The sequence below is a fragment of the Hemicordylus capensis genome, chromosome 11, assembly GCF_027244095.1.
Source record: "Hemicordylus capensis ecotype Gifberg chromosome 11, rHemCap1.1.pri, whole genome shotgun sequence".
Lineage (NCBI taxonomy): Eukaryota > Metazoa > Chordata > Lepidosauria > Squamata > Cordylidae > Hemicordylus > Hemicordylus capensis.
Genome location: NC_069667.1, coordinates 17,497,993 through 17,524,382, shown reverse-complemented (window position 1 = coordinate 17,524,382; position 26,390 = coordinate 17,497,993). Strand labels below are relative to the sequence as shown.

General features: G+C 49.1%; 1 protein-coding gene and 1 non-coding gene across 14 annotated transcripts in view; both read left to right on the top strand.

Moving 5' to 3' along the window:
• The window catches only part of MBNL3 (muscleblind like splicing regulator 3), a 127,992-nt gene that overhangs the window by 65,482 nt on the left and 36,120 nt on the right, over positions 1-26,390 (top strand). For 7 of the 13 annotated variants that reach the window (XR_008311591.1, XM_053273530.1, XM_053273519.1 and 4 more), the window contains 4 exons: positions 8,551-8,715; positions 15,182-15,382; positions 19,763-19,999; positions 25,940-25,993. Coding sequence is in view for 11 of the 13 variants with exons in the window: in XM_053273519.1 (XP_053129494.1) it covers positions 8,551-8,715; positions 15,182-15,382; positions 19,763-19,999; positions 25,940-25,993 (657 nt within the window). In the remaining 2 variants the exon portion in view is untranslated. The remainder of the gene's footprint in view (positions 1-8,550; positions 8,716-15,181; positions 15,383-19,762; positions 20,000-25,939; positions 25,994-26,390) is intronic. The other 6 variants (XR_008311592.1, XM_053273527.1, XM_053273524.1 and 3 more) reach the window with 2 other exon arrangements.
• On the top strand, positions 14,603-14,674 carry TRNAA-GGC (transfer RNA alanine (anticodon GGC)). The gene has a single exon. It is a non-coding gene; the product is annotated as a tRNA-Ala (tRNA).

Below are 26,390 nucleotides of genomic sequence, written 5' to 3'. Positions count from 1 at the left end.
GCTAGATAGACCAATGGTCTGACTCAGTATATGGCAGCTTCCTATGTTCCTAACCACTCCCTCCTGACCCCCAGCCCCCTTTAAAGTTGCTTGCGGCCCCGTGGCAGGGTCCCAGCTGCAGTTATCTCTCCATCTGCTTATCCATCCCACCTGATATTGACATCTCTAGACAATCTGCAAAGTTAAAACATAAAATGTAAAACAGTATAGACAGTTAAAATTCATTTTTTTAAAATCTCAGCAGAGAAAAACGTATTGAAAATTTAAATGCCCAGGAAAACAGGTATGTCTTGAGGGTCCTCCTGAAAGCAAGCAGAGAAGGAGAGGCACTTATTTCAACAGGGAGGGAATTCCAGAGCCCCGGGGCAGCCACAGAGAAGGCCCGGTTCCCAGTCGCCACCAAACGAGCCGGGGGCAACCGTAACCGGACCTCTCCAGATGAACCCCTCCTCTAATTCTGTGATCTCAGGCAAGCAAGCAAGTGACGTTTTTCCTGGCTCGGATTGCTTTTCCAGATTGAAACCAAATTGTCAGCTCAGATGGGCTGTTATTTTTAAATCCAGGATCTGTTTATGTTCATTAGGCTGATGATTTTGAAGCGATGCGACAACAGAAACATGAATCGGCCTGAATCTTTGATGTGTCCCGTCCCCCCCGCTTTCCCCCCTCTCCATTGATTTCTGCTAAATCTTACGTTTAAAAAAATGCAAGCTCATTTCTTGCTGTTTCTTTGTGTCATTCTCTGATGCAAATTCTCAACCCTTTTTCATTGGGAATACAATATAGACGTTTTGGTGTTGATAAACGATTTTGCAAAATTAACGCAACTCACTTGGCTGCAGCCAAAGGCATGTTGTCCTGCTGTTTAATTGCTTTTTGATGATTTTAAATATATATATAATGTATTTAATGCTTGTGTCCCACATGCTGAGCAGCAACTAAATAGTTAATAATCAAAATTATTTATAAAGTGCCTTTCCCAAGTGCTCATAAGAACAGCACTGCTGGATCAGGCCCAAAGCCCATCAGGTCCAGCGTCCTGTTTCATACAGTGCCCTACCAGATGCCTCTGGGAAGCCCACAGGCAAGAGATATATGCATGCCCCCTCTCCTGCTGTTGCTCTCCTGCAACTGGTATTTAGAGGCACCTTGCCTCTGAGGCTAGAGGTGCCTTATTGCCACCAGACTAGTAGCCATTGATAGACCTCGACTCCATGAATTTATTCAAACCCCTCTTAAAGCCATCCAGGATGTTGGGAGTCACCACATCTTGTGGCAGGGAATTCCGTAGGTTAATTATGCGTTGTGTGAAAAAATGCCTCCTTTTGTTGCTCCTAAATTTCTTGGCAATCAAATTCTAGTCCTCACAACAGCCCTGTGAGATGGCCCATATTACAAATAGAGTCTACTGCTGAGACCATAGTTTCCCTAAGTAACATGGTGGGAAATGACCACACAATACCATCTCAAAGTGAAGTTGTTAGATCCTAATCCAGGAGCACAGTATCTAGGAACATAGGAAGTTGCTTGATACTGAGTCAAACTATTAGCCCATCTAGCTCAAAATTGTCTACACTGACTGGCAGCAACTCTCCAAGGTTTCAGGCAGGAGTCTTACCCAGCCCTACTTGGAGATTCTGCCAGGGACTGAACCTGGGACCTTCCAGTGCAAAGCAGATGCTCTACTACTGAGCTATGACTCTGTCGCCTAAGGGGAATATCTTACAGTACTCACATGTAGACACCCATCCAAATGCAAACCAAGGCAAACCCTGCTTAGCAAACGGGGCAATCCATGTTCACTATCACAGGACCAAATTATTTTGTGATTGAAAGCAAGGAGGTAAATGGCTGTTTTTATTGTTTGCTTATTACATTTTTATCTTGCCCTTTAACTAAGGATCATAAAAGGTTCTACTGCTCTCCCCACCGCGTCTATAGCAGGGGGAGAGCAGCTGGCCCTATCCATCCCCAGCACAGCATCTCTCCAGTGGCTGTTGCTGGTGTTTATCTTAAATTTCTTTTTTTCGATTGTGAGCCACTTATTTATTTATTTAAATATTTAAATCTGTGTAAACCACTTTGGGGACTTTTGTTGAAAAGTGGTGTATAAATATTCATCATATCTGTGTTTTGTACTCACAGCAACCCTGTGAGGTAGGCAGAGAGAGAGAGAGTGAGAGTGAGTGAACGGCCTAGGGAACCCAGTGAGTTTTGTAGCTGTGGGGATTTGAACCTGACTCTTCGACACTTACAGATATAAAAGGGTTTTTAAAGAAATCTTTCTTTTTGTACAATAAGGAGCATGCTTCTTTTCGTTCCAGCATTCCTAGTGTTAACAATTTTATGCACACTGTAGAACAGGGCAGGCAAAAGGTAATGCTGGAAATACTTGGAGATCTTTGTGCTTTGTAGTAAGTCCACGAGGATTTCTGTCTCCCGATGATTTAAGAGCTACAACTAAAAGGCCTCTCATTCCCACCCCCATAATTAAGTTGAAATGAAGATAGTGTAAAACCAGAAGTGGATTCCTGAGTGAAAGGACTGTGAGCTCGGATCGGTCCTCAAAATGAACTCTTGGGCTAAGAATGTACTCAGAGGCACCCTGTCCGTTATACTGAGGGCTGTGTCTGTCTCTTTGGGCCACAAACATAAGAACAGCCCTGCTGGATCAGGCCCAAGAAGGCCCATCTAGTCCAGCATCCTGCTTCCCTGAGTGGCCCACTAGATGCCTCTGGGAAGCCCACAGCCAAGAGGCTCTGAGCCTGGAGGCGCCCCGCCTCTGATAATCTAAAGCCATCACGACTAGTAGCCAGCCACTTATAGACCTGTCCTCCGTGAATTTGTCTAAGCCCCTTTGCTAGCCATCCAAACTGGTGGCCACCACCCCATCCTGTGGCAGAGAGTTCCATAGATCTATTCTACGCTGTGTGAAAAAGCCCTTCCTTTCATTGGCCCTAAATTTCCTGGCAGTCAGTTTCATGGAATGACCCCTGGTTCTAGTGTAGTGAGAGAGGAAGAAACATTTCCCTTTGATTAACTCTCCCGGCTCCGGGGGTCTCCCCAGTATGCCCTGCACACTCGTGCAGGGCATACTGTAGCTTCCAGGGGCCATGCGGCCCTCGAGCTCCCCAGCCACCACCAGATCCATCACGTAGCTGGCGATCATGTGGGCGGCCGATCCAGCAGCCAAGGGCTCCCTCCCTGCTCGTGTGCGGGGAGAGCGGACTTAGCCGGCTCTCCCCGCGCACTCTCCAAAACCGGGTCTCGCTGATTGTGAGACTTGGCTCAGTATTGAGCAGGCACAAGCGGGGAAGTAACTTGCCTAGGGAGCAAGAGGCTGCCGGCTTGAATCCCATATGTCTCCGAGACTATGGGAAACTCCTATATCGGGCAGCAGCGATCTAGGAAGATGCTGAAAGGCATCATCTCATAGTGCGTGGGAGATGGCAATGGGAAACCCCTCCTGGATTCTACCCAAGACAATGAGTCGACATTGACTTTACTCAGCTTGGGGCTCCCAGCTGTTTTTGAACTACAACTCCCATCATCCCCAGGTACAGTGGCCAATAGCCAGAGACTATAGGAATTGTAGGCCAACATCTGCAGCAGGGCCGAAGTTGAGCAGCCCTGTGCTAGGTGGACCAAGGGTCAGTATAAGGCAGCTTCCTCTGTTCCTATATAAATGGAGAGAGAAAGAGACATTGTTCAGGTTGCAAAATAATTCATGCGTCTGGTGGTGCAGAAGAAGCCATCCTGGCAGCCTTCTCTCCCTCCTTCCATACACTCCTTGGATTATGTCCGACCAAAACCACACCTGGACCAGAGTCCCTTTAAAATCTCCGGTGTACATATGCTGCTGGAGTCTGGGGAAGGGTGGCCTTCTGCGCCACAGAAAGAGCTGCTGTTTGCACACCATGAATGTGGCAGTTCAGCGTTTTAGTCTCTCGGGCCTGGATGTTCTCCGTGCCGTCTCCACGCTGGCTCCTGGGTGGCTGTGATGTTCAGGGCAAGGTCAGAGGCACTGACATCCCCAGGTGACCTTGAGGAGAGATTCAGGCAGGCAGGGAAAGTTGTGGAATTGGATTAGGAGATTTGCAGGGGTGTGTGTGTGTGTGTGTGTGTGTGTGTGTGTGTGTGTGCGCGCGTGTGCAGGCAGGCACAGTGGGCTGCCGGCAACCAGATGTACTGATTGGCCGTTCTGATTGGCCGTTCCTCTCGATCTCTTTAATACTCCAGAGGTACCATAGTTGAATCAGTTGCCATTCAAACAAGAGACACTGCAGGATTCCTACAGGTGTTTTGTTTTTATTTTCTCTTCCCTCTAAATTTGCAGGGCACGACAGTCCCCAAGGGCAGGGTTATCTTGATCTAGATAAAAAGGAGAAGGGCAACCCCAGGGCTGCCGGTTCGAATCCTCGCTGCTGTGTTTCCCAGACTATGGGAAACACCTCTGTTGGGCAGCAGCGATATAGGAAGGAGCTGAAAGGCATCATCATCTCATACTGTGTGGGAGATGGCAATGGTAAACCCCTCCTGTATTCTACCAAAGTCAACCACAGGGCTCTGTAGTTGCCAGGAGTCGACGTTGCATCGACGGCACACTTTACCTTTATTGGCCACTGTGGCTGGGGATTATAGGAGTTGTAGTCCAAAAACAGCTGGGGGGCCTAAGTTGAGCAGGCCTGATGTAGACAATACTGAGCTAGATTGACCAATGGTCTAAGTCAGTAGACTGCAGCTTCCAATGTTCCTAAAACCTTTCTCTGTCCCAGGCAGCCCTGCTTCTGTTCTCCGTACGTTACTTGTGAAGGGGATAAAGAGAAGCCCAATTACCCCCTTTCCCGTAATGTCCGGTAACTTTGTCAAGTGTCCCTTATCTGGCTCCCAAATTTTGGGGCTGCCTGTCTGCTAGATCCAAAGAAAAACTGATAAGGCCTGTGATAAAATATAGGCAGATAAAGTTAAGCATGGTATGAAGCAGATAGAAGGATGTTCTCTCCTCTTTAAAACTAGTCCTCCGGCAGGCTCTTGGGACGCCCAGCCTGGGTTAGGCTGAGCATGAGAACCACCGGGATCAGGTTCGATCCCATCAGGTCAGTGCTGCTTTTAACCCCGTTGTGAAGCCCGCCTCTTAAACAAGGTTAAGGGCGCAAGCACTCTCTTAACCCCGCTTCCCTGTTCCTGTGCCGGTTGCTTTCAGCTGGCTCTGAAGCAGTGACAGGCACCCGGCAGTTGCTGGGGGAATCTCCACAATGCACCATGCACTCAACGCAGTGCATTGTGGGATATCTGGGGCGGGGGGGGGGGGCAAAGCATCCCGGCCTCAGCGCTGTCAGGGGCAGTGGCTGAGCTTCTGGGCTCCCGATCCGCATGCAGATGTGATCTGGGTGCCCAGCGCCCCAGGTGGATCATCTACAGGGGAGTTAAGATCACGAGAATGGCCCCAGGGTCCGAGAATGAAACAGCAGATTTTTCTGGATAGACACAAGGAAGTACTCCTTCACACAGTGCTTCCTTGCTTTGGGCGGCTACAAGATGTGGCCTCTGGCTTAGATGGCTTGACTTTGCGACATTTGAACAAAAACAAGAGCGCTTTAAAGCATGCTCAGAGTGCCTTTCCTTTTACCATTGGTTAGCCGTAGGCAGCAGCTTGTTTTCTGGTGGTGTCTGTGGTTTTCCTTTTTTTATACTCCAGAAGAATATGGTCTTGTTTTTTTATGGTGGGTTTTTGTTTTTGTTTGTGTTTGTGTTCTGTTTGTGTATTGAGAAAAGAGAACTTAGCGACAGCCTGTGGAATAATTTGTTCATACAGTATTAGGTTTTGAGAATATAATGTGCCGTTGAGTTTTGAGTTGACGTATTCCACAAATATGATCAGAATGCAAAGCATCCTTTCAGGAACACAATTGGGGCGTCTGGACTCAATTTTCCACGAACCATATGCAGGGTCCATTCCAAGTGTTAAACCACTGAAGCCATTCCTAACCCGTTCGGATGGTTGGTCCCATCGACCCCAAAACTGCCCACTCTGATTGGCAGCCGTTCCTGGCGCTGCTGCCTGCAATCCTTTTGGGGAGCACAGCCAGGGATTGCATCTGGTCTGGGTCCTTCGGCATGCAGAACATGTGCTCTACCTCTGAGCTGCGGGCTCTCCAAAGGAGTAGAATTATCATTATTCTTGTTGGCAAAACGGAGAGAGAACAGAGTTGTAGAAATGTAAGGAAGAAGCTACCATCCTCTCTGGTCTCTGCTCTGAATTTTTTAGCACCTTCAAGTGTGAAAGGCTTGCTTTCAGACAAATACTCCCCCCACCATCCCCACACACACACACACACACACACACACACACACACACACACACACACACAGCACTCTGGTGTGCTGATTCAAGGGGCCAGCCGCCAAGACCCCCAATCCCCTGAACCCACATCTCAAGTTCTGCATCTCCCACCACCATCACCCGCAAGCTGATTTAATGCCTGCCATAGAGGCCGACCCAAGCAACACATTTCCCAGTTAGAGCTTGGCTGGCAAAGCATACCGCCTGGGAAGGCCGAGGCAGACTCGTTTCCTCCTTCCTGTAAATGCAAAAACATCCCGGCAGATTTCTCCTAAATTAGGTAGAAAGGCACATTGACCCAAGCGTGGGCCTTGCCTGTCAGATCGGCATCTGATCTGGAAGGGATTTGCAAGCGCAGTCACGGACCCTCGTAAATATTCTCCGATGCCGAGGACGTGGCCGCGGACCAACTTGGGAGGAGAGGCAGTAGCTGGGAAGGAGGCTTTAATATGGAGGGATGCAGTGTGGCAAGTTGGGGCAGAAGCCCTGTTCGTGCTAGAGGACTGGCCCTCTGGCCGTCTCCTGATCAGGCAACTACAGGTCCGCTTGCCCACTCGCCAGTGGCGAATGCCCCCAGACCTCTGGCAAGCAGGACACCCAGCACCACACAGGTCTCCTCCCCAGAAGTCTCATTCTCACTGGCATTTTTAAGGAGGTGAGAAACAGCAGGAGTCCTTTCTGAGCAGTCAGACAGGGCACCTCCTGTTTCTTATCCTCTCCATCTCCCAGTGCAGATGAGAAGATCTGCTACTCGCTTAAGCCGCCCCGCCCACCCCCACCCCGGTGTGCCAGAACAGGAACTGAGGTGGGGTTGGTGGGGACCACAAATCATGGCTGGCTAGCGAGCCGAGCTTAAATTTGTGGATCCCTGCTCATAGGAAGAACATAGGAAGCTGCCGTCTACTGAGTCAGAGCACTGGTCCATCTCGCTCAGTATTGTCTTCACGGACTGGCAGCTTCTCCAAGGTTGCAGGCAGGAGTCTCTCTCAGCCCTATCTTGGAGATGCCAGAGAGAGAACTTGGAACCTTCTGCTCTTCCCAGAGCAGCTTCATCCCGAGGAGAATATCTTCCAGTGCTCACAAATCAAGTCTCCCATTCATATGCAACCAGGGTGGACCCTGCTTAGCTAAGGGGACAAGTCATGCTTACTACCACAAGACCAGCTCTCCTCATGAGTGGGGGAAATAATATTACATTGTTCCCCCCACTGTTTTCATTCCACCCTTCCGCCAAGAAACTCAGGGTAGCATACATGCCCTCTCCACCCTGTTCTATGGTCACAACAACCCTGCAAGGTAGGGTTGGCTCAGAGAGCGAGCCCAAGGTCTCCCAGTGTGTTTCATAGCTGAGCGTGGATTTGAACCTGGAACTCTCGAGATGCTTATGATCAAGAATGCTGGGAAAGCAGGGTTCCTGATCACACGCAGAGCAGCCTACAGGAAGCAGCATGCTGGAAGGGCAAGTATCAGGGAGCAGGGCCTCCTGCAATAGGTGCATTCCTCATCTGCGCAGAGGATGAGCCCTGTTGCCTGACTAGGGCTGTTGTCTTAGTCAGGATCCAGCCCAGCACACTATGGGAAACACTTCTATCGGGCGGCAGCGATACAGGAAGATGCTGGAAAGCATTGTCTCATACTGTGTGGGAGGAGGCAATGGTCAACCCCTCCTGCATTCTACCAAAAGAAAACCACAGGGCTCTGTGGGCGCCAGGAGTCGAAATCGACTTGACGGCACACTTTACCTTTTTATATAAAGCTGGATGGTTGAAAATTATCCAGATGAAACTGGATAATTTAGCGGGATAAACTGGGAAGGAGAAACCAGTGCAGTTCAACCCCCATGTTGGGATGGGAGCCTCCTTGTTCAGGAGCAGTCTGCCTCTTAATACCAGTTTCTGGGGAGCAACTTCAGGAATGGGCTCCTGCCTTCATCTCCTGCCTGTGGACTTCCCTGGTTGGGCACTGCAGAAAGCAGGATAGTGGACTAGGCAGACCTTCAGTCCAATTCAATATACTTGCTCTTATATTTTTCTCATGTTCTCGTATGCATAGAAGTTAGGGTCCAAGAGCTGAAAACACATAAAAAGAACCCCCCCCCCAGTGCCAAGTTCTGCTCTCCCCCAGTTCCATTTTATCCTGATGTCGTAGGCGCTCTACTCACCAAAACGTTTTCCATTTCTGTTTTTGGTTCTTTGCACTTCCCTTAGGGCCGCTGCACTCGAGAAAACTGCAAATACCTTCACCCTCCGCCGCACTTAAAAACGCAACTCGAAATCAACGGACGCAACAACCTGATTCAGCAAAAGACCGCCGCAGCCATGTTTGCACAGCAAATGCAGTTTATGCTACCAGGAGCACAGTTGCAGCCAATTGTAAGTGGCCGACTCAATTATTTTGCTTTGCCTGGCTTGCTTGTTCCAAGACCTTGACCAGATGCAAGAATAACCATGATCAAGAGCTTGGGAGAACCTGCGTCTCATTCACTTCCACTATGCAAAGCCCTTTCTCTCTCTTCCCTTTTTAATGTCAGAAATAATCTTATGTGTTCTTTCTTTGCTGCTGTTAAAACAGTAACCATGGATCGCTTTAAACCAGGGTTTACAACCAGGGTTGGAACCTGGTTTGGAAACTCTGGTTAAGGTTGCACCAATACGACACACTACCCATGGTTATCTGTAATCTGAGTTTGTAGACCAGCTCCTAACTCTGGTTTCAGCGTCTGGTTTAAAGCTAACCATGGTTAACATCGACCTCAGTGAAGATATTAATGTTAAAAAAGGAGAGAAAGGGGAAATCCTTGCAGGAGTGGGGAGGCCAGCATGAATGAACTTGTGCTGAAGCTGAAGTACCCTGTGAGGCGGGTCTCACGATCAGTGAGACCCGCCTCCAGAGGGTTTGAGGGAAGAGCGGGCTAAGCCCACTCTCCCCACAGACGATCATTAAGCCCTCCCTAGGCGGCCGGATCAGCCACCCACACGACTGCCGGCTCCGTCACGGAGACGGCGGGGGCTTGGGAGTTCGGGGGCCGCGTGGCCCCCAGGATTTCCAGCATGCTCTGTGCAAGCGTGTAAAGCATGCTGGAGAGACCCCCGAGCCGGGAGGCTGCTTTTTAGCCTCCCGATCAGGGGATCTCTTCGTGAGTTGCCGCGCCGCAGAGCTGCGCCACAGCAACGCATAATCTGGAAACCCCGGTTAGCGGAACGCTCGCTCCTCTAACCTGGGCTTTGCAAGCAGGTGAGCCGCTTGTAAACCACCAGGCTCGCCTGCAAGCCCGGTGGTTTATACGACCAGCAAAAATCGGGCTAGGCTCTCTTAGCCTGATTTTTGCTGGTTGTGAGAATAGCCTCTGTGTGTTGAAACATTAAATGAAGAACGGTGGGAAGTTCCTCTGGGATGCACCGTCCCAGTGGCAAATCCTCACCTGAAACCATTTGTAAGCAAGATCCGAAAGGCATATAGGTGTACAATAGAGTTGGTCATCCAAGTGGATAGACAGGCAAAAAACCCCACTCCCTATGGTCCACATTAAGGGCAGGAAAGGTACCTCCAAACCAACTGGGATATGACTATAGTGATTTACACGGGTCTGTTATCCATACTGTAAGATGATATCACAGCCACTCACGTCAGTGCCCCATAAAAACAGCGGATTCCTGCGCAGGAAAGAAGACACAATGCTGCGGATTAATCATTTTCACTGCATTCTTTATGTGCAGTGGGTAGAGTTTCACTCATTGAACTGCTTTGCATTAATACCTGGGAGCCGGCAGGTCTGCTCCAACAGCAGCTTGTTCAACTCCACCTCAGCGGCAGAGGCAAAGCCGAGATCCCTTGTGGAGCTCCGTTGGCAACCATGTTGTTAACTCCTTAAAGAGGGGAATCCCTATGTAAACCCTCAATCCGAGCTCCTGGGAGGAAGGGAGGGAAACCAGAGCAATACTTTGGGTTTATTTCATATTCATCATGAGAGAAAGGGAGGGGGGAAATCTCCCACTGAACAAGCACCTGACTGCAAGAAAACCTCCGTAGGAGAGGGAGGGGCTCCCGCTGGCTTCTTGCTAGAGCTTGATTGGCTATTCGTGACGTGGCGCAGCTGCGTTGCTAGACCGAGTGCCAGGAGAGGAGTTGGGAAGCATGGCGTAGCTTAAGAGCTTTTACGAGTGAGTGCGTGCCCGAGGATTTCAGTAGGAATGTGCAAATCAATTCGCATTTGAATCGGTTCAGCTCAAATGTGGGTGATTCAAGTGATTCGAATTTGAATCGAATCATCATTTCAAAGGGCAATTCGATTTGCATTCTAAACAAATTTTCAAAATTCGATTCAAATTTGATTGGAGAGCCATTTGGCACCTTTTGAAAACCATTCTTCCCACCCTGGTTGGTTAAAAAAAAGCACCAAAACAGGGTCGAGAGGATTCATATTCGATTCGGATTCGAATCTAATTTTTGGACCAGATTCAAATTTGATTTGAATTCAGAACGAATTTTGGGATTTGGTTTGAAACGAATCAAAAAGTTTTGTTTTGTGCACATCTCTAGATTTCAGTGGCTGAGTATGAATAGCAGCCTTCAGAATCTGATTTCACCGTAGCTATGGGAATGTCCTGTAGCAGTAGTAGTAGTTGGTTTTTAAAAAAAAACACACATGAATAATCTCGGCTGGCATCTGTTTTTGCCTTAGGAAATGGAACTGAGCATTGCCTGTTGGTGGCATGCTTTATTACATTCCTTGGTCAATAGATTAGTGCACCTTTCATAAGAGGAAAGGTTTAGAAAGGCATTTTGGTTCAGAAAGATGACTGCGAAGTATATGAGACCACTGGGGTAGTCAATACCATCTGGGGGGGATGAAGACTCCTCTATGATTTTTGACAAGGGCCACACAAAGGGCTAAAAAACATTAAGAGATTTAAACATAAAAACATATGGCGATTTAGAACAGAAAACCGTGCTGCAGCCACAGTTCTAAATAGTAAAAGCCATTAAAACATTAAATGTAAAAGCCAGGCCAGGGGCATAACTAGGCGAGAGGGGGCCCGTGTTCATCCTCCTCTCTGGCGGCCCCCCAGAGTGAGGGAGACAATGAAGAAAATAGGGAGGGAGGGAGCTGGAGGGCCCTCAGGAGCTGGGGGCCCATTTTCTTATAGCGATGCCCCTGAGCCAGGCAGAAGTTCAACCAAATCAGTTACAGACCAAAGAGCTCTAAAGAAAGAGAATTCTCGGACATTCTGACTGAAACTTGGAAACAAAAGCAGCCCTAAGAAGCTGTGTGCAGTATTCGGCCTTAAAGTGAATTAAACTCTCTTCCCAGATTTTGTTCAAAGGAAACGTGCATTTCATAGGTATTTGCTTTGCATAGATGTTTCCTCAAGATGTGAGCAGGCGTAAGGAACTCTGCAAGGCCTTGTGGGTGGCAGCAGTTGTGAACAGCCCAGCGGCAAACTGAGAACTGCGAAACCACAAGCAAGATTTATTCAGGAAAACAAAACATGTCAGACACTTGAAAAAGTGTCTCTTTCCCCTGCCCTGTCAGCAATCTCTGCTCAGCCAGAGTTTCTGCTCAAATCATTCTGGATATCCTCCGGACCACTGAGATGCAGAAAGCTTTGACGAAGACAAAAACTTGGCTGGAGGAAAATTTGGGTCTAAAATTCGAGGAAGATTCAATGCACCCCCACCGCCAGACGAATAATTTCTTTTAGTGAGCTCCAGTGATGCGAGACAGAACAAACTTCAAGGCGCTCGAACTCCAGAGTTTTTGGAGCCCTAGGCAAAGGATGATTTTGGCCTCCCCACCCACATTCAGTTTAAATTATAATGTGTAGAGTATAGAATATATTTTTAACTGAGAGTTTCCTGCCTGAAACTTTGGAGAAGCTGCTGCCAATCGGTGTAGAGAATACTGAGCTCGATGGACTCAGTATAAAGGAAACATAAAGTGTGCCGTCGAGTCGGTGTCGACTCCTGCCGACCGCAGAGCCCTGTGGTTGTCTTTGGTAGAATACAGAAGGGGTTTCCCATTGCCATCTCCCACGTTGTATGAGATGTTGCCTTTCAGCATCTTCCTATATTGCTGCTGCCCGATATAGGCATTTCCCATAGTCAGGGAAACATACCAGCGGGGATTCGAACCGGCAACCTCTGGCTTGCTAGGCAAGTCATTTCCCACTGCGCCGTTAGACGGCTCAGTATAGAGTAGTTCGGTATAAAATACCTTTTAGAATAGGAATCTAGAAAGCTATTGCCTCCTTCCCTACTGCCCCCACCCCACCCCAGCTGCCAGGCAGAGGGTGTCTATTCATGCCCCCCTGCAAGAATTTGTTCCCTAGACAGTTACCTAGATCCGCCTAGTAGACAGGCTGGACATGAGACCCCGTGAGCAGGCACACTTGCCGTGCTGAACAGCTGCATCAGGCTTCAACCTAGTTGTACCTGTGACCAGGTTAACAGGGTCCCAAGTTAGAATGAACCGCTGAAATACTAGGAGTAGTAGGGCAGGTGATTTGATAACTGCTAAAGTGGCACAGTGGGGAAATGACTTGACTAGCAAGCCAGAGGTAGGGGTGTGCATGGAACCGGCTGGCCCGGTTCGGTTCGAGGCCGAACTGGCCTCGAACCAAACCGGGACAGTTCAGTCCGGCCCCCCATCGAACCCCCCCCCCCAGTCTGGACCAGTCCGCAATTTTTTAAAAAAATTTAAGTTAATGTAAACTACCTTTAGCCCCTTATTTTATCTATCTATCTAATTGGTACACCGCCCCAAACTTTCGTCTCTAGATGGTTAACAATAGAATAAAACAAGTTAAAAACATTTACAAAAACTTAAAACAATTTAAAAATTTAAAAATAAACCAGAGCTTAAAACCTAAAAAATTTAGGAAGCTGAGAAAGCTTGGGTGAAAAGATGGGTTTTCAGGTGTTTTTTGAAAATTGCCAGAGATGGGGAGGATCGTTTCTCAGCAGGGAGTGCATTCCACAGTTTCGGGGCAGCAACCGAGAAGGCCCATCTCTGTCTAGCCACCAAATGAATTGGCGGTAACTGGAGACGGACCTCCTCAGATGACCTCAATATGTGCTTGGAGAAGCTGCAGATAGCGAGTGTCATTTTGAAAGAGGTTTGGTCTGACATAAGAAGGGAGGCTTCTTTGCAGGTGATGCCTGGTACGGCGGCCGCACATCTGAAAAGGAGCCTCTGCTTTATGTTTCAGAAATGCTTCATTGGTAAATTTAATCAACAGATAAATTGACTAAAGCTCATGTGTTTCCCTTAAAAAGGTTAAGAACTGAAACCATGAAAGAGAGAGGGTGGGGGCTGGGGAAAGAGAAGAGGAGGGCAGATTGCAAAGCAGAATTTTGAAATACTGAACTGAAAGAAATAGGAAAAAACCAAAACATTTATTGTATTAAAAAATAACGTGAATTTAAGATAAAGTTTTGCACACGGAGAATGGGGCTGGGGAGTGAGGGAAGGGCAACTTGAAGTGATCCAAAAGCAGGCATCTGGTCTTTCTTTGCTTAACTCCTTCCCGCTCCTGGGCGTTTTTCACACAAGGGGCTTTATCACGAGTTTACTGCGAGGCTTTTAGTGCAGGCTCGAAGTTGCCCTGAAAAAACTTGATGGGAAAAGTTGGTTTTTGGTTGGGCTTCCATGGCTGCAGTGTTGGGAAGATGGCAGTCCAGCAGAACTGGGCAGTGTGATGGTGTCTTCTCCTGCCTCCTTATGTCTCCATGAAAACCCTTTGCCTATATTCCCCTTTGGGATAGGGCCGTAGCTCAATAAAAGAGCATCTGCATGTTTGCAGGCAGAAGGTCCCAGGTTCCCTCCCTGGCAGCATCTCCAGATAGGGAGATGGTCCTGTATCACTCAGATTTGCTCAGTACTGATCAGCAGCCTTCCAGGGCCTTTGCTTGGCTCTACCTGGAGATGCCAAGGATTGAAACGGGACCTTAGAAACAGAGGAAACTGCCTTATACTGAGTCAGACCCTTGGTCCATCTAGCTCAGTGATGTCTACCCAGACTGGCAGCAGCTTCTCCAAGGTTGCAGGCAAGAGTCTCTCTCAGCCCTGTCTGGGAGATGCTGCCAGGGAGGGAACTTGGAACCTTCTGCTCTTCCCAGAGCAGCCCCATCCCCTTTTGAATGTAGTCTCCCATGCAAATGCAAACCAGGGCAGACCCTGCTTAGCAAAGGGGACATTTTATGCTGGCTACCACAAGACCAGCTCTTCTCTTCCGCACGCAAAGCATGTGTCTTGGAGATGGTGCCGTAGCTCAGTGGCAGAGCATCTGCTTGGCCTGCGGAAGGCCCCAGGTTCAATCCCTGGCAGCATCTCCAGGTAGGGCTGGGAAAGACTCCTGCCTGCAACCTGGGAGAGCTGCTGCCAGTCAGTGTCGGCAGTACTGAGCTAGAGGGACCAAGGCTCTGACTCAGTAGAGGGCAGATGCCTGTGTTCCAGTTCTGCCCCTCGGTAGCTCATCCCAGCGCATCTCATGTCCAAAAAGGACAGATCCATTCCTTTTATGCCAGTGAACGGTTAAGTGGACGCGGGGTGGGGGTGGGGGGCAGCTGTGCTAATTGCCTCCGGTGCCTCCTTAATTGTGTCATTAAGCCCTTAACGATCGCAGGTGTTCTTTGTCCTGACCGATGAAGAAGGAAATGCACCTTCGTGGTAGGCGAGAATCAATAGAGGAGGAGGAGGTGGGGAATCACAAGTGAACGGCAGAAAATTAATAGACCAAGGCGTTCTCCTCTCAGCTGGTGCAACGGAGCTAATTGCTTCCAAAGGTTGGCATGTGCCGAAGCCGGCTGCCCCCTTGACTCTCTTTCCTTTGCCAACAGACGACGTTTCCGGTGACTCCCTCGCTTGCGACTAGCCCCACCATGGCTTTCAGCCCCTACTTAAGTCATATGTCCCCTGGCATGGGCTTGGTTCCTGCAGAGCTGTTACCAAATACGCCTGTCCTGGTGTCCGGGAACCCGACTGTTTCAGTACCGGGAGGCTCTGCTGGGCAGAAACTGATGAGGACCGATAAGCTGGAGGTATTGGCGCCTTCTTGCATCGTGGTGTTGTCTTATGCGAGAAGTTCCCAAGCTCGGGCCCCCAAGTGGTGTTGGACTACAGCGCCCATCATCCCCTGTGGCGGGGGTGGGTGGGAGTTGTAGTCCGACAACATTTGGAGACCCACCCTTGGGGACCCGTCTTATGCAATGGAAGAATTTACTGTGTTTATCTGACTCCAAACCTCGTCCCGCCCCCCGCCCCCCAAGTTCTTTGACGTTAGAAATTGTGGGGTCGTCTTAAATTCAGAGTGCCTTTCCTTCTGGGTAAATGCAGGTTTATCGTGTATTTAAACTCTTGTTTTTTAAGGGGGATGTCTTGAATTCAGGGTCATCTTCTGTTCAGGTACAAATGGGTTGTTTGTTTGTTTGTTTGTTGTTAAATTTATATACCTCCTTTCATTAAAGCAATCCCAAGGCGCTTTACAGCAAAAAATTTAAACACAAGATGGTAAAATTAAAATATTAAGTGTGTGTGTGTGGGGGGAATTAAACAAATCTGATTAAAAATTTAAAACAGATACAGTGGTCCCTCGACTTACGAAGCACTCGACATCCGAAGATTTCGACATACGAACGACAAAAAATACCGGAAGTCGTTTCCGGTTTAGATGCGGCTTCCTCGACCTACGAATTTTTAGTTGCGGTTTCCTCGACTTACGAGTGTTTCCGGACCTCCGTGGATGCGCTTTTCGACTTACGAAAATTCCGACCTACGAACGTGCGTTCGGATCGGATTATCTTCGTAAGTCGAGGGACCACTGTATAAGCACCAGGGGCACTTCTAGAGACTTAAAAAGACACAGGACCCTAGCCCCTTTCTGATAATTAAACCCCATCATCCCCCACCCCCAGAATAATTCTGTATGTTTTTTAAAAAGTCTCTAGTATTACAATCCCGCACCTCTGAAGGTGGAGGCATCAGAGAGCAAAGTGAGACTAGGAGCAATCTCTCCCCTGCTCCGTGCAGGAGCCTTCACTGCTGCACATCCTTTCGGGAAGAGGTCGTGGCGGAGGGAAGGAGCTGCTGAGATTTGGGGCTCTGAGCCATTCCTTGGGGGCCCATGCCCCATAGGCCACCCCCTAACAGTGCCCCTGATGGGCACCTTTGGCCCACCTTGTTTGCACTGCGAATACTTCTCTGGAGTGGGACTATTGGCTAGTACAGGGCTTTGACCCTCTTTCTTTGCCCCCAACCCCCAGTTCATAGTTACACGCCTGGTCTGACAGATTATGGGAAGCAAAAAAAGTCCCCGTGACACCTCCAGACTCTGTTGCTTTAAGCAGTTTTGTCCTTGCTTGGTTCAGATCTGATTTCGGAGCACAGGAATAACTGTGTCAGAGCAAGGGGGGTGGGGAGAGCAGGCATTGCTCTCCTCTCCCACGTGCTCCTTCTGGTATTCGATCCCCACCTCACCCCCACCCCCGTTCATAACAGGCAAATGGGACAAGCACATCTTTAGCACACATGTAGCTGCTCCAAACATCTGATCTGGCCCTGGGCGGAGTTTGGTCAGGCTGCGCTCTGTTCTGTAAAGTCTTGATTGCATCGGTTCCATATAATGTCCGCAGACTGTTTGATCTGCTAGTCCAGAGGGCCAGAAGCTTTTAAGACTGGTTATATGAGACACTGAAGGGAGCGTTTCCCTTTTTCTGTCAAGCTCAATGTTTGTTTGAAATGGCTTTGCAGCTTCCACCATCTCTCAGGCATCAAAGTTGTATCGTGAACGATACGGTCACAGATCGTGGACGATACGGTCACAGTTCACTGGGATGAGTCGTGAGAAACCCTTGAGAGTGGTGTTAATAGAGCAGAACCACAAATTCCTGCCCCAAGTCCCCAGAACCTGGTTGCCAAACCAGGGGGATCGGAGAGTAAGAGGCTTTTGATTCAAGTCTGTCATCTTGCATCAAGAAACCTTGTCTGTGTGGGCAGGAGATCTTCGTTCTTTCCTGCCAGCTGCACCTTCCCACCCTCTCAAGTGACTGAAGTCCTACACGGAATACCGAATCGGATGCAGCTCTGCATGCGTATAAAAATGGCAGCACAGACACTTTAGCGGTCGCCAATTACAAGAGGAAATGGAGGTGGATTGAGGCAGCAGGCATGGTCCCACCTCCCCGCAAATGCATGGAGGGAATTGTGGGTATATCCCATGTGGCCACATTTGGAGTACAGTTCTGATCACCATATCTTAAGAAGGACATTGTAGAGCTGGAAAAGATGCAGAAGAGGATAACCAGGACGATCATGGGAAATTTAGGGCCGACAAAAGGAAGTACTTCTTCACACTGCATAATTAACTCTTATGGAACTCTTTGCCACAGGATGGCTTTAAAGGGGGCTTAGACAAAATCATGGAGGACAGGGCTATCAATGGCTATTAGTCTTGTGGGCTATAGGCCACCTCCAACCTCAGAGGCACAATGCCTCTAAATACCAGCTGCAGAGGAGCAATAGCAGGAGAGAGGGCATGCCCTCACCCCCTGCCTGTGGGCTTCTCAGAGGCATCTGGTGGGCCACTGTGTAAAACAGGATGCTGGACTAGATGGGCTTCCTTGGGCCTGATCCAGCAGGGCTGTTCTTATGAGAAGAGGCCTTATCTGCCCACATGGGGCCATGACTGGTATGGCAGGCGCATTGGCTTGACAGAAGCAGAGGAAGAGGCTGTTCACACAACCAAAAACTCCCAAGTGTCCTAATCCAAGTTTGGAAGCTATGTGCAATCCCAGTTTCCGGTTGTGTGGGAAGAAACGACTAGATAGGACGAGGGAGACGTGATTGCGTGGGGGACAGGAGCTGTTCTTCCTACCTTGGTTAAATGTTGGCTAGGATGTTGCTGTCCTACCCAGCTCCTGTCTCCCACACAATCACTCCCCATAACTCCTATCTAGTTATTTGCTTCCACAGAACCAGAAACCAGGAAACACGCAAAGGTCCCAAACCTAGGAGCTTTCAGTCTTTGGTTGCATGCACAGCCTCAAAGTGTTCAGGCATTTTTTATTTTTTTTTAATGAATTTGGGACAGAGGCATGGTAATCTCAAAAAGGGGACCCAGCAGAATTGGGAATTGCATACGGGGTGAAAACGACTGCCACCATGCTCACCCAATCGATATTGCCATGATCAACAGCAATGCGAACACAGTTACGAGCTGCATAGTTTACATCAAAGGGCGATGCTCTCAGGAGAAATGCAAGTACCGTGTTTCCCCGAAAATAAGACAGTGTCTTATATTAATTTTAGCCCCCAAAAATCCACTAGGGCAATTAGCGGTACATCAGAAATTACTGCTAGGTCTTACTTTCGGGGTAGGTCTTACTTTCGGGGAAACAGGGTACTTCCAACCTTGCTGCACCACTCAGCTCAGTTCATTTTAGATCCCACTCTGGTTGAATCAGGAAGGCCCCATTCTGCATGCATGTGCTCACACACTGCCTTGATCCTGCTGCCCAGAACAAAACCCATTCCGCACAGAGATGAAAAAAAAACCCAGAGGGGCCACTACCCTGCACACCTGCAAGCCAAAAACAAGGCAGCTCAGCACCAGGTGAATCAAACCTGGACAACGGTACGCATAGTGGTGGTGGTGGGGGAGAAGGGGTAGTAGTAGTAAAAGGTAAAGTGTGCCATCAGTTTCAACTCCTGGTGCCCACAGAGCGCTGTAGTTGACTTTGGTAGAATACAGGAGGGGTTGACTATGGCCTCCTCCCACGCAGTATGAGATGATGATGCCTTTCAGCATCTTCCTATATCGCTGCTGCCCGATAGAGGTGTTTCCCATAGTCTGGGGAACATACCAGCGGGGATTCGAACTGGCAACCTTCTGCTTGTTAGTCAAGCATTTCCCCGCTGCGCCACTCGTAGTAGTAAAAATATTTATGTCCCGCCCCTCCAGTACAATACAGCTTGGGGCAGCTCATAACAGTAAAACAGTAAAAGTAATATAACATTTAACTCAATAAAACACCATGTAGAATAAAAACAATTAAGACAAACCCAATTAGAATTAAAAGCCCATCGGGCTGTAATAAAACACATTAAAATGCCTCTCTGAACAAGTAGGTTTTAAGATCTTTTAGGGAAGAAGCATGGTGAAGCTCTTCTGGGAGGGCATTCCAGAGCCGAGGGGCCACAACTGAAAAGGCCCCTTCTCTTGTCCCCGTCCTAACCCTTGGTGGCCTCTCTGCAGCCCAGAGACATTTGTTCCTCCCCTCCTGCTCCATTATCCCTGCCCTCCTGGGATTCAGTTCAGAGGATTAATTAATGGGGTTGCCCATTCACTGATCCAGTCATTGCTGGAAGAGCTTGGGGCGCAGATTGCTGGCTTTCCTGTTTGACCCATGTGGCTTTCTTTCAAGGTTTGCCGAGAGTTCCAGCGTGGGAATTGCACACGGGGTGAAAATGACTGCCGTTACGCCCACCCGATTGATATTGCCATGATCGACACCAACGAGAACACGGTTACAGTCTGCATGGATTACATCAAAGGGCGGTGCTCTCGGGAGAAATGCAAGTACTTTCACCCCCCTGCACACCTGCAAGCCAAAATCAAGGCAGCTCAGCACCAGGTGAATCAAAACGCTGCAGCCGCTATGGTAAGGGACGACAGCCAGCAAAGGCGCTGTTAAAAATTGTGTGTTTGCCTTGCAAAGAGAGAGCGAGAGAGAATACCCCCCTTCTTTTTAGTACCCTTAGGATGGTCCGGTGCATTTCATCTTATACAGCCCAATCCTACGGCATGCTTCCTTGCGTGGGGGGAGAGGGAGAAGTCCCACTCCTTTAACAGAGCTTACTCCTTTGTATGCATGTATAGGATTGCAGCCTCAAAGCATTGTTTAGAAATTGTATTTCTTTGTTTCGGGTCCTTTAGGGCTGGTGGATTAAGGTCACCCTTCAGCATCAAGCTCCCCGGGGACTATTTATATTCAGACACACACACAGTGAAACTCGGGAGAGGTTGGCAGAGAGCAGCAATTCTCAGTGTGTAAAAACCAGCAGGAAAATGGTGTGAGAGAGGAGAAATTCCACAAGACTGTAGTGAAAACCTGAGCAGCCCTGAAAGTTACTGCTTAATTTGAACAGAGGCCCACTGGTTTTGGGGTGTGCCATCTAAGAAGCCAAGCTTTAGATCTAAACATGTTTATACTGGAACTTTTTCCTCTGCACCTGTAGTCTGGGAGGAAACGAGTGTTTCTGACCATGCTTAGTTCTCTTAGTTCCATGCTTAGTTCTCACAGCTAATCCCCAGTTGTTCAGTGCAGAGGATGGAGCTTCTGAGCCAGGTTTTGCTGCCTTAAGATTGTGCCTGTTGTTGTTAGACTACAACTCTCATCATCCCCAGCCACAGTGGCCGAAGAGATCATGGGAACTGTAGTCCAGCAATACCCAGGGACCCAAGGTTTTAATGCCCTAAACGATTACCCCTTGGCTCAAAGTGTGGCTCCTTAGAAACCCAAGTGGGAATGGATCAGCCCAGCGTCCTTCCCAACAGAATCCATCTTGCTTGAAAAGATCTTTGCGTGCGACCAATTTGCGTCCCAGCACTCAGTAGCTGCACTGCCTTGTTTGCCATTAAAATGAGAAGCGAGGAGCATGCCGTTAACGGCACGCTTCGTCTTTTAAAAGATCGCTCTTTAATGACCGGCACTCAAGTCTGAGCACTCTTGCTCGGAGCGAGCCTTTGGAAATATCGGCTTGCGGGGCGCTTTGTTAATCAGGCTTAATTCTTGACATCTTCACGGTGACATCGGCACCCCTGCGCGTCTTTAATTCATGCTGTCCCTTTCCAGCGCAAACTTAACTTGCCTCACTGGTGTGACGTTAACCAGCCAGCTTAAAATATTTATTGATCGCCGGTCTCCAGGGTCTGGCCACCCAAAGAGCCTTTACATTATTCATGAATTTAAATCAAGGCTTTCGGCATGCCTCTCTTGGGTTCCTGGCAGCCTTGCAAAGAAATCTGCAGAAGTTGCTGGCCTTGAAGGAGAAATAACTAGCCTCACACTGCCTACCAGTGTTTAGTTATCTACGGGACATGGATGGCCGAAACGAAGAGGGAAGGAAAGAAAAGGACCACTTCTCTTTCCATTTTCAAATGGCAATAATTACTGCCCACTTTTTTGCCCACTATTGCCCAAAAATGATTGCCCACTTTCCAGAGGGCAATCATCTGTGTGGCGTGAGGAGCTCACTCAAGTCCCAAGATGTTACTCACCTGCCACACCTCCCACAGGCTTCAACCCTTCCTCCCAGTGCAAATAACACACTTGTGTTCAAACATGAGCAGGGGCCTTGCGCGGATTTTGCAGCACCACCTGCAGGCTGGCTTTGGCATTTCAAGAAGAACCAGCCATTTCCACCCTCATTCACCAGGAAAGTAGCGATCACTTCGTCTTGGAAAGCAACAGCGGGTCAACAGGTGGCACTGCAGAAATCACACGAGGGCCCTGCTCAGGATCTCGACAGTGTGTGAATTTGCACTGGGAAGGTAGATGGGAACCTGTGGGAGTGTGTGGAGGGGGAGTACACTTGCGCTTGGAACTTGAGCATAATCGTTTCATGGCACGCAGCTTATTACCATCTGGAATGACCCGAGGGTCACAAACCAGACTTTTGGCTATACTTGGGAGATGGGTGCGGGAAGGCAACTCCTGTTTCTCCATCAAGCTTCACATGTGGTGTCAATCGTACTGATATACCTAGAAAGAGTTGATCTAAAAACATCTCATATTGTACAGAAGCTGCCTGCTACTGAGTCAGACTATCGGTCCATCTAGCCCAGTATGGTCTACTTTGACTAGCTTTTGCTCTCCGAAGATTCCTGCAGGGGAAGAGGGATTTGCAGCTTATGGAGATCTCCATTAACTGAACTAAGATTAGGGGTGTGCACAAACTGTTGGACATCGAACCGGGCTGCAGCAAACCGGGCCGGTTTGACAGTTCGATCACAAACCGAACCGGCCTCCGGGACAGCAGAGGCGGTTCAGTCTACAGTCGAATCAGACCAAGCCCGGTCTGTTGCAGACCGGTTCGACCCGGTTCGAGGGGTTGAAGCAAAGGGGAATCCTTACGAGATGGAATTCGTTGGTTGCCCATTGGTATATCGAATCCAGCTTATCCATATTCGTTGTTTCCACTTGTATGATTTTGGGGTGGGGGGGGGGAGTTGTTATAACAGATAGAAATCACAATTAAACACAAAGCAATAAAAATGAAACAACCTATATTGCAAAAGAGAGCCTCCGTGGTCTGTCAGCAGGATGCAGACCCAGATCAAGAAGTAAACCCCAGTGAAAGTGTGGCCAGGTCGTGCTCCCTTGACCTAAGGCCTTGATATACAAAGGGAAGAGGAGAGCATGAATTGTGGTAGCAAGCATGAATTGCCCCCTTTGCTAAGCAGGGTCCACCCTGGTTTGCATTTGAATGGGAGACTACAGGTGTGAGCACTGGAAGATATTCCCCCTTAGGGGTGGACCGCTCTGGGAAGAGCACCTGCTTGCCTGCATGCAGAAGGTTCTAAGTTTCCGCCCTGGCCGCATCTCCAAGATAGGGCTGAGAGAGACTCCTGCCTGCAACTGTGGAGAAGCCGCTGCCAGTCTGTGTAGACCATACCGAGCTAGATGGACCAGTGGTCTGACTCAGTATATGGCAGCTTCTTGTCTTCTTAGGTTTCTAAGAGGTTAGCTGAGTCTCTCTTGGAGCCAAGAATTCAACAGCCCAGGCCCCACCGCCATGAAGATTCTGCCTCTCGATGATGATTGATTGATTGAATGATTGCAACATATATACTGCTTTTCAACAACAACAAAAAGTTCTCAAAGCAGTTTACTTAGAAGCACCAATAAGATGGTCCCCTGTCCCCCAAAGTGTTCACCATCCAAAAAGAAACATGGCAGAGATTAGCAGGAGCCACTGGAAAAAATGCCGTGCAGGGGTTGAATAGGGACAGTTGCTCTCCTGGCCAAAAGTCCTAGAGATGAGCTGTTGGATCATGAAAGAGAGAGAGAGATCTATTTTAAAAAAAACACAAATGCACAAATTCCGCTTAAAGGGAGAAAACAGACTTAGTTGTTGCAGCTGGCTTAAATGTTCCAAGTGTCTCTCTACGCTTGACCATATAGCAGGGCGCGGCCAATCAGTGGATAGACTATGGGGGCAATTCCTGTTTCTGCCTCCTCACATTGTCAGAATCCATGGAGAAGGATGAGTCGAGGGCACTCCTGGAGGCTGCAACTGGTGCTGGGCCCCTACTCCCCAGCAAGCTTCGCTTCGCGGGCCATTCGGCCCCCTTTCACTGTGCCTTCATTGCAGGCTGTCCACTGACAAGACCCCCTTTATCAGCACTTAAATCCTACGCTGGGCTTCGGTGGGTAGCAATTACACCTGGCTCCTTTCCAGACCCACCGACTCAGAAATTCTGGGAAGCCTTTCAGCAGCTCACATGTCTGGCCGGGAGCCAGATTTGCTCCGTTTCAAGAACGGTGTGTGCCCCTCTTTGTGCTTATACACACACACACACACACACACACACACAGAGCGCAAAATGCAAAAATGGGGTGTCGGCTCTTTAAGCTGCAGCATGCAAAAGCTGCTCCCGCGCAGCTGGAGAACCGGGCATGGCAGTTGTGACCAGGGGTTGGTTGGGCTGAGGGCACACATCTGTGCCAAAAGACAGACTCAGTGGATGAGAATTTGCCACCAGCAGGCCTTCTGGCACCTCTCTTCCTGCCCAGGCGTGCCACAAATACCAGCTGCCGGTGTCACATGTGGGATCCGTGCCACAGGTTGGCCATACATGGCCTTTAGGACATGATTAATGCCGTGTGTGTGTGTGTGTGGCCTCAGCCTCAGAGGCACGATGCCTCTCAGTACCATTTGCAATACCAACCGCAGGAGAGAAGGCATTCTCATGCCTCTTGCCTGTGGGCCACTGTGTGAAACAGGATACTGGACTAGATGAGCCTCCTTGGGCCTGATCCAGCAGGGCTGTTTGTGTCTGTGGGTGTCTGTGTTTTCTGCAGACAGCAACTCACACCCGATTAAAACTGGTCGCAATTGTGCTTCTGAGCTGGCACCACCATGGGATAGGAACTTAGGAACATAGGAAGCTGCCATATACCGAGTCAGACCATTGGTCCCATCTAGCTCCGGATTGTCTACCCAGACTGACAGCGGTTTCTCCAAGGTTGCAGGCAGGAGTCTCTCTCGGCCCTCTCTTGGAGATGCTGCCAGGGAGGGAACTTGGAACCTTCTGAATGCAAGCAGGCCGGTGCTCTTCCCAGAGCAGTCCACCTCCTAAGGGGGGGAGATCTTCCAGTGCTCACACATGTAGTCTCCCATTCAAATGCAACCAGGGTGGACCCCACTTCACAAAGGCAACAATTCATGCTTGCTACCATTTCCTGTGGCCAGGAAACCCAGATTCTGCAGTCCGGAAGCAATTATGCCGATCAACTGCATTGGTGCTTCATTTTTGCACAATTATATCCCATAGTGTAGGTCTTAAGGGGCTTTTGGAGGATTTTTGAGAAGGGAATGCTTGAAAGATGGAGAAAGGTATAGCACGAGGAGCTAGACACTTAGGGAATGGTTGTAGCTTGCCAGTAGAGCACATCTTTTGTATGCAGAAGGTCCCAGGTTCAGATTCTGGCAGCATCTCCAAGTTGGGCTGGGAGAGACTCCTGCCTGAAATCTTTGGAGAAGCTGCTGCCAGTCTGTGTAGACAACACCAAGCTAGATGGAGCAGGTCTGACTCGGAATAAGGCAGCTTCCTATGTTCCTATATCCTGGAGAGCTGCTGCCAGTCTGTGTAGAGGATGCCAAACTGGATGCACCGAGGTCCCAGCTCAGTATATGGCTGCAGTATTCCCTCTAAGAGGGATTCGGACATTGTTGACCTCAACTCCCAGAATCCCCAGCTGCAGTGGCTGTTGCTTGGGGATTCTGGGAGTTGTAGTCCACAACATCTGGGAATCCCTCTTAGAGGGACCACTGTATGGCAGCCTCGTGTGTTCTGCTCCCCTCCCGCCTCCGTGCCCATGAGGAATAGAAAGCTAGGGTTTTAAACCCCCAGCAAACATTTAAACACCCCGGGAGCACAAAGCCCTGAGCAAACTATCCAGATCCCCTGGGCAACTTTATCCTGTTCTCTGTGCTTGCTGGAAACCTGCACAGGGTGGGTGGGGGGGTTATGGACCCTCTCTCTCCCTGGCGCTGGGCACCATCGTCCTGTGGGCGGGACGACCTCTACGGCCAAGCCCAGCAAGCAAAGTGGTCCATCCTAGCGTGTGTCTGGTCGATTGCTGCAGACTTCCCCCCCGCCCCTTGCGTTTTGCATGTATAGTCTTCTCTTAAGAAATGGTCTAATGCATTCATTTTTATGGTTTTTTGTTTGTTTGTTTGTTTTGTTTTCTCTTCACCTACTCCACAATGTCACGCTCCTTTATGACGCACCTCTGCTTGCTGTTTTCTGTTGTTGTGCTTGACCCCCTTTCCTTGGCTCATTACCATCATGTGCTCGCTGCCTGCTAATTAAGACTCAGCCAGCTGTCCGATCACTGAAGCGACCCCTCGAGGCAACCTTTGACCTGGTACTTGGACTTCTCACCTTTTCGCTTTGCATGTAACCCTCTTTAGACTGCATGGAGTACATTGATTCCCGCCCCCCACTCATTTTGTGTGTGACCCTCGGAGACTGCCCATCGGAGAGGAAATGTTACCCTGTTTGTTCCGATTGCTACAATTCAAAAAACGAGAACAGAAAAATGAGTGCCGTCGGATCTGTTTCGATACGACAGGAGCTCTTTCCTCCCCTCCCAAAGACCAGATGCAGCTTGGGAGTAATGTCATTATCACAGCCTTTTTCAACCTGTCTGTTTCCAAACAGCAACAGCTGGGCCCTTTTTGTCTTCTCCTTTTATTTTATTTTTAATTTTTTGCAGCATGGATCACAGCAGGATCCGTTTCACACCTTTGGTCTGAAACACA